General features: G+C 52.5%; 1 protein-coding gene across 1 annotated transcript; it reads right to left on the bottom strand.

Annotated features, from left to right (window-relative positions):
* Positions 1 to 1,363: 1,363 nt before the first annotated feature.
* Positions 1,364 to 2,526, bottom strand: LOC104380033 (protein FAM163A). The gene is made up of 2 exons (XM_009987448.2): positions 2,434 to 2,526; positions 1,364 to 1,762 (listed from the first exon to the last, which is right to left on the bottom strand). Exons 1-2 carry the CDS (start codon positions 2,524 to 2,526, stop codon positions 1,364 to 1,366), a joined length of 492 nt encoding a protein of 163 aa, XP_009985750.1.
* Positions 2,527 to 7,819: the final 5,293 nt, after the last annotated feature.

The raw sequence follows: 7,819 nt of genomic DNA, 5'->3' as shown, positions 1-7,819 counted from the left end.
AGAAAAGAACAACCCACAACTCACATTTCTGAGCAATCGTTCTCTGCCATTGCCTCCAACAGCATCCAATACGGCTGCGGGAATCGTTGCTGTCCATGTCCCTCCTCCCTGCCATGAATGGGAAGCACTCAGCCAAGTGGTCCTGCACCGGGTGCTATGGAAGCGCCCACAAATGACGGAGATGTCCTTTTTGTAATTTTTCACCTAATTTGATTTACGGAGGGAGAAAGAACTTTCCCATACTCATTTTTGCAGAAAGGCAGAGCCACTGGCTGCCATCGCCAGCTGCAGAGCCGGAGAACCCAGGTTCGGGTCTTGCAACCTCTTCTTCCAAAAACAAAAGAGGGGGGACCCCGATGCTGACATCACTCTCCCATGGAAGGTCATGGGTCTTGCAAAGGAGGAGACGGGACCCGGTGGTCTCTGCTGTTGCTGTCGAAAGCAAAAGCCGTCCTAAAGCTAACCTTCCTCTGGCTGTCCAGGTCCGTCAGGGTGGGCTGGGTAGGGCTTCCAACGCTGAAGGTGACCAAAACTGCAGTTATTTAGGGGTGCAACTCTTCCTGTAAGTAAAATCTTGCCGTTTTTATGGGTCCAAGTTAAAATTGCTCCTAAGAAAGCTTGTGAAGAGTTGAAGAAGTGGGGGCTTCGGCCGCAGAAGGATCAGCCTGTGCCCGTTCGCGTGGGTGAGCGGTTTTGCGAGCGACTTTGCCTTCCCCGGCAGTGATTTAAATTCACCTCTTGAACTTCTTCAGCACGTGCAAAGACCGAAGCTGGTGGGAGACGGTGTCCTACCTTACACTCGAACACAAAAGCTAACTGCTAGTGGCAACTAACGCGGTACGAGGGGAGCAGGATGACCCACATCTTCCCTGCTTTGCTTTCCCATTGCCGAGGAGCGCTGCCGTTCCCAGCTCGGTGGCGGGATTTGCCGGGGACGGGGTGGCAGCTGGTGGGTGGTCACACATTGGTCCATGTGCCGGAGGCAGCAGGCATCGCCTTGGGTGGCTGCGTGGGGACACCAAAGGCCTCGCTCTGGGCTCGGGGGGGAGCCTGGGGTAATTAAATTAGGTTGTACTGTACATAGCCCTCGTTAGACAAGTCCCTTCAGGAGACAGAGTAGAATAATAATGACACTTACGATGGGTTCGGAGGTGGCCGGTTTAATGTCGCCCTTCGAGGTCTCTCTCGTCTCCTCGCCCGTAAAGCTTAGCCGTGCCGGGCGGTTCGGCGGGAGGACCGTGCTGGTCTCGAGCTGGGCTTACGGGGTCCTCCCTGCAGGAACCCCCTCCCCAAAGACAAGTGAAAAGCCCCTTCCCTCGAGCGGGTGCCAGCTGGGGACACCCTGTGCTAGTGGCAGCGGTGACTACACCTCCGTGCTGATAGCCCGCGAGTTTGGGAAGCTGTCGCGGAAGAGTCCGTGGCGGCTCACCGGGTAGCTTTGCAGGGTGGCCATGTTGATGGGCGGCCCCATCTCCTTGTAGCACGCGGGGGTGTAGGTGACCCTCTCGCCCCCGTTACGCACCATGTCGGCAGTCCGGATGTAAAAGGGGGAGGCGTAGGGGGAGCAGGTCGGGCAGTAGGTGTGAGCCCCGTGCTGGTTGAGCTCGCTGGGAGGGGGTGGGGGGCTGCCCTGGCCATCCGCCGTGCGTGAGTTGCAGGCGTTGCACGTGCCCAGGCGCGAGTGCACAGGGAGCTCGGGTTCTTCCTCTTCCTCCTCCTCCTCCTCTTCCTCATCAGAGTCATCTTTCTTGCAGCAATAGTACTGGGCAGAAGGGAAGGGGATGCATTAGGGGAAAGCAGAGCAGCCGGCAGGCGGATTCTCTCGGCACGTCCCCACTCCCCAAGAAACCCTCCGCTGGTTTCTTGCTGCTCTGCTCCATCAGTACCCAGGTCTGGCAAAGCACCTGAAGCCAGACAAAACCTGGCCGAGACCTGAGCGTGCTGCAGGGGATCTTGTCCTCTCCTGTCCCAGCGAGAGGTGGGAAGGCATTTTACCGTGCCGGTTGGAAACTCCCTGGAGTAACCGCTGTGCTTTTCGGCACACGGACGCTGCTGCACGGCACAGCCGGCACATTAACTTTTAAAGAGCAGGAGGTTGTAGGTAGCTGTTGTTAAAAGCCTCCTCGTTTAATTTACAGGGGGAAAAAAAAGAATATAAAAATCTCCATCTGGTATTGCAAAGCCAGCCAAGCCTACACCTAAACTGGCAAGTGCTGCAGAGCCTCAAAAGCCTTTGGGGACTCCCCCACCCTGCGCCGGGAGGAGGAAAGGACGTAACTCTGCAGCACCTGGGAGGAAAGGGGATTTCAATTCCCTGCCCAGCACAGGCAAGACCCCCCCACTTCAAGACCTCTCCTGCAGCAGCGGTTCAGCCCAAGGAACGGCGACGCTGCTGGGATTTGTGGCAAGATGGGGGATGGCCACAGCGCTCACCTGTAGCCTACAGTAGCAGAGCACGGCGATGATGCACAGTAGGATCACCGTCGCTAGGATTCCCCCGGTGATAACAACAGTTCCCGCTGTCATCCGACCGATTCTCCATCAAACTCTGCAAGGCAGGGCCACGGGCACACTTTGTCACCCACCGCAATGGGAAAGTCACCTACCACGGCTTCATTGTCACATCAGGCATCCCAAAATATCACGTCCCCTCCCCAACTGGAGAACTATCCCCCGTTATCATTCTCCTCCTCTTGGTGAGAGGACACCTGAGATGCAGCATCATGGTCCCTCACTGCCTCTGGCTCGGGGTCTTTGGGAAACACCCCTTGATGAGCCAAAAGGGCTGATTTCCACCCTCCTGGCAAAAAATACAGCTTCTGCTTCAAAACGCAGAAGCCAACCTGTCTTTCCGCCGGGAAAAGCTGAAGGGGAGCCTTTGAACTCCGCAACTGGCAGTAAGAGCCCAAAAAAAAAAGACCCCGGCTGCCTGCTGGGCACCGATGGGTCTAACATGGGCTTGGCATGAGCCAAGCAGCCCCCACCACTGTCTCCATGCCACTGGACCTGGGGGCTACTTACGTTCAGTGACGGAGGCGTTGGACCTGGAAGGAGCAGAGGGAGAGGTTAGCTGTGGCCCGTCAGCACCCATCCACGCATTTCCCCACTTCCCCAGAATCTGCCGTGATTTGGGACCTGCAAGAAGCCCTGCTGCAGGTCCTGCATCCCACAGGGACGGGGCTCAGCACGTGCATGTGTCCCAGGGAGCCTCTGTGGTGCAAAAAGCATTTTGGGTCCTGCAGATGATGATGATGATGATGATCATCATCATCATCATTATATTTATAATTATATTGATCATTATATATGGTTATTGTTGTCATTATTATTATTTTCTTTAATGTGCAGCAGGGAAAGGAGGCATTTCCTAAGCTCAGAGAACTACTCCGCAGGACCAGGCTGTGCTATCAGCAGCTCGTGAATCACACGGTTTCGCAGGGCGAAGGCCTGGCTTAGTCAGCACTCGGCCTTTTCCTCTTAAAAATTAATTACGAAGGAGGCGGATGCATCATCTTGCAAGCAGCCGACGTCGGCCTCTCCATCTGCTCCAGGGCAAGTGAGCCCCAACATCCCCCCCGCCACCCCACGGGCACCTACCGGAAAAGAACAGGCACGGCGTGGCGGTCACACCGGTCCCGAGGCGAGCGGTCGGGACGGGCAGCACTGCATGGCCACGGGGAGATGCCAGCGGCCCTGGGAGGGAGGACAAGGAGAAAAACCCACCATCAGCTCGCCCCCCCCTGCCCAAGGGGTCTGCCTGGTGTCCCCGTCCCCACTGATGCCACCTCTGTACCCAGTAAATTGCTTTTTTAGGGATTTTTTTTGGGGGGGATTCCTTTTTGGCAGGAAAGGTGGGTAAACCCAAACCGCCAGCACCTCATGCCCAAAACTTGCAATTTCACCAAAAGCAAGAGACTTGCACCCAAGAAATGGGTGCACCCATCACCTCGGCGATGTCTGGCACAACCGCATTTCATTACTGGCCCCCGCATCCCTCTGTGCCTCGTTCAGAGCAAGGCTAATTGATAGGGTCCAAGTGCCAGCCAGTTGCAGCCGAGGAGATCTAATTACCCGCTCGCTACGCAGCCCTAATTGACGGAGGGAGGTGGCAGCTTCCAGACGAGACTTGCCCAACTCTGCCCCGGCCCCTCGCTGCCGCACGTGCTGGCAGGCATTGTGGGGAACCTCCTCCCCCCAAAAAAATCACCCACCCTCCTCACTCCGCGGCGGTGATTTGTAGGATCCAACCCGCCACAAAATGATTTTCAGCTCTTGGAAAGCTCCTGTACGAAGGCTCAAAGGTGGGCACGCGTTGGATTTCCTCCTTGAGCTCTCTCGTGCACAAAACAAAGGAAAAAAAAGAAAAATGGAAGGGGAAAAACGGAAGGGGAGAAACGGAAGGGGAGAAACGGAAGGGAAAAGAAAAAAAGAAAAAGAAAAAAGAAAAAGAAAAAAGAAAAAGAAAAAAGAAAAAGAAAAAAGAAAAAGAAAAAAAGAAAAAGAAAAAAGAAAAAGAAAAAGAAAAAGAAAAAGAAAAAAGAAAAAGAAAAAAAGAAAAAGAAAAAAGAAAAAGAAAAAAAAAGAAAAAGAAAAAAGAAAAAGAAAAAAGAAAAAGAAAAAAAGAAAAAGAAAAAGAAAAAGAAAAAAGAAAAAGAAAAAAGAAAAAGAAAAAAGAAAAAGAAAAAAGAAAAAGAAAAAAGAAAAAGAAAAAAGAAAAAGAAAAAAGAAAAAGAAAAAAGAAAAAGAAAAAAGAAAAAGAAAAAAGAAAAAGAAAAAAGGAAAAAGAAAAAGAAAGAAAAAGAAAAAAGAAAAAAGAAAAAAGAAAAAGAAAAAAGAAAAAGAAAAAAGAAAAAGAAAAAAGAAAAAGAAAAAAGAAAAAGAAAAAAGAAAAAGAAAAAAGAAAAAGAAAAAAAGAAAAAGAAAAAAGAAAAAGAAAAAAGAAAAAGAAAGAAAAAGAAAAAGAAAAAAGAAAAAGGAAAAAAGAAAAAGAAAAAAGAAAAAAGGAAAAAAGAAAAAGGAAAAAGAAAAAGAAAAAGAAAAAAGAAAAAGAAAAAAAGGAAAAAAGAAAAAGAAAAAGAAAAAGAAAAAAGAAAAAGGAAAAAGAAAAAGAACCCCCTAAGAAATCAATAGGTCCCTGACCCAGCTAATATCACTATCCATCAGGGGACCTGACGCAGAGCTAATAGCAGAGCCCATCCTGCTCGGCTCCTGCACCCTGTCCCCAAACTGCACCCCGAAACACTGCCGAGAGCCGGGGGCTCCGGGGACGGCGCGGGGGACGCTCAGCGGAGCCTTCAATGGAGCTGCCAGCTGCCCAGGTGCCATCTGTAACAGGGGAAAGCTGGCAGCTGGAAAAGGCGACCGTTGACCTTCGATGGCCTCCGAGAGGGACGTGCCACGAGCCGGGCGGTGATGGACGATGCAGGCGGCCGTTCGCATCCAGAAAACTTCATTTCACGGGAGCCGTGATTTGATTTAGAGCTCGGAGAGCAGCAGGCAATTAGCCCGAGGTTTGGAGCGAGCAGGCAGCCTCAGAGAACGACTCCGGGCGAGGAGGGACCGGCCCTGGGGACACTTGTGTCACTTCCAAGTCCTGTCTCGAGGACAGCTGGGCTTCATGAGCCCCATCTCCAGCGCTCCCATTTCTGGGGCTGCCGGGATCCATGTTTCACCAGCCCTGCTCAGGAGCCAGGCTCCTGCTTATTAAAATAGAGAATATTTAAAAAAAAAAAACACAAACATGTAAAACGAACCAGAAGAGACGCGCTGCCTTTCCTCATCGCTTCGGAGGTGATGCTTTCAGAAAGGAGGAAGTTTCCTGCCCTCCTCCCCCCAAAATCCTACACACCACCAACCTGGAATTTCACTTTCTACCCAGTTTGTGCCTAGGAAACAGTTTCTGCCTATAAAACTGCCTTTTCTAACCCACGGCTCATTTCCACAGGGATGCAGAAGGGGATGCAACACTTCTCAGGGAAGGAACAAGAGCCTCAATCTCAGGAGTAATTGAGGTCTTGGGAATTATAAGGTAAATAAATCTCAGGAGCAATTGAGGTCTTGGGAATTATAAGGTAAATATGCCCAGAAAGGGGCAGGAAAACAACAAGAGCCTTTCCCAGCCCTTGCAGAGGCCATTCAACAGCCCCAGCCATCATCCTGTCTCCGTTTCCCATCCACTCCCCACAAGCACATCCCAGCCTGCCAGAAAAGGTGCATTTTGGGGTCAGCTTCCCCCAGGCTTGAGCACCGCACGGCCCCATCACCTCATCCCCACAAAAAGCCGTAAGAGTTGGATTTAGATGAACGGGGCTGCGTTACCCTCCTTGCCCCTCGCCGGCTTTTGGGAAGTGGTTCAAGCCACCGGGCAGCGGTGTCATGCCATCCCGACGGGGACGGGAGCAGGCGCAGGGAGGGCGCGCGGCCGTATCGAACTCCTCCGGGCAGGCGTGCAAAACCGCTGGCTGCAGAGATACATTTTCTTTAATTGATGCTGCCTCGCAGCGCAAAGTTACGGCCTGAAAAGTGACTCCAGGAACGAGCAGCATGTCCGGCTTCTATATTTATTCTCCTCCCATGACGTCCGTAGCAGATTTGCACGGTTTGCAAGTCGCTGGCGAGGGTTTTTTTTTTTGCCAGCCGCCAGCACTCACCGCCCAGCTCACAAACTCCCGTCCTTCCTCGCCCGCCGCGGCCCCCCAGCCCTGAGCTCACCCCCCTCCATCCAACAAGGGTCGAACACTGACACGAGAGCTCGGGAGCAGGTTTTGGGCTGGGGCAGAGCACAGCTATTTGCCATCGAGCATCGTACCGAACCTCGCCGGTGAGTCTTGCCCGCGCTCTGCTCTCCCGGTTTTGCTCTGCAGCTCACGGGCTAATTCAATGAACTGTCTGCCTGGTAAATTAGCCCAGCCGCTGCCTTACCAGAATCATCTCCCAGGGCCTAATTGGAAAAAAACAGCATCAGGGGCTGCCTTTTCAAAAACAGATTACGGCAGCAAACAACAGGGCAGCTCCCGGGCGGCTGCGACCTGCCCCGCGCAGCCTCAGCCCGCTGGGATTCGGGTGGATTAACCCACGGTGGCAAACCTCGGTGAGGGGGGGGAGGACACGAGCAATGTGGGTCCCCCCCAAGCTGTGCAGCAAGATGGGTGCACGGGGAGGGCCGAGACCCCACAAACTTGTTGCATGTGGGATGCTCTGTACTGCCAGGTGTAAAGGGATGAGCTGAGTCGTTAGGGAGCAGAAATGAGGAGACTCCCTCCTAAAACGAGCCGAGCCCAAATGAAATTTCACCCGAAAAGTGACATCAACGTGGGATGCAAGAGGATGCAGGGGCTGCACCCAGCTGACAGCCCCCCACCAGCCCCAGCACTCACCCCTGGGCTTCTTGCCCAGGTCCCAAACCACTGAGTTGCTTTCAAGCCATTAAACTTTTAATGAAGGGATCCCTGTGGGTCAGCAGGGCGGTGAACCTGCTGCCCGCCCCAGGCCCTGCGAACACTGGGTTTTGGAGGAGTTACAAATTGCTGCTGTGATTCACCCCTGCACATAAGTCTGCTTCAACCCCATCATTTCTTTTTGGGGTGGTGGTCTCAGGATGGGTCCAGCCCTTTGTGAAAATGCTGCACCGTTACTTTCCCTCCACCACCTGCACCAGCTTCCCACTGCCTCCTCCCAGCCCTGCTCCTCACCAGTCCAGGGATGGGAAAGAAGGAATACTGACAAGGCTTTGAAACCAGCTCTTTTCTTGCAAAAGCCTTGTGGAAAAGGCAAGATATTAATTGCAATTAACAAAAAATTAAATGACTTCAAGGGTGGA

Source organism: Tauraco erythrolophus, chromosome 10, assembly GCF_009769465.1.
Source record: "Tauraco erythrolophus isolate bTauEry1 chromosome 10, bTauEry1.pri, whole genome shotgun sequence".
Classification (NCBI taxonomy): domain Eukaryota; kingdom Metazoa; phylum Chordata; class Aves; order Musophagiformes; family Musophagidae; genus Tauraco; species Tauraco erythrolophus.
This window is presented reverse-complemented; position numbering and strand designations above follow the sequence as displayed.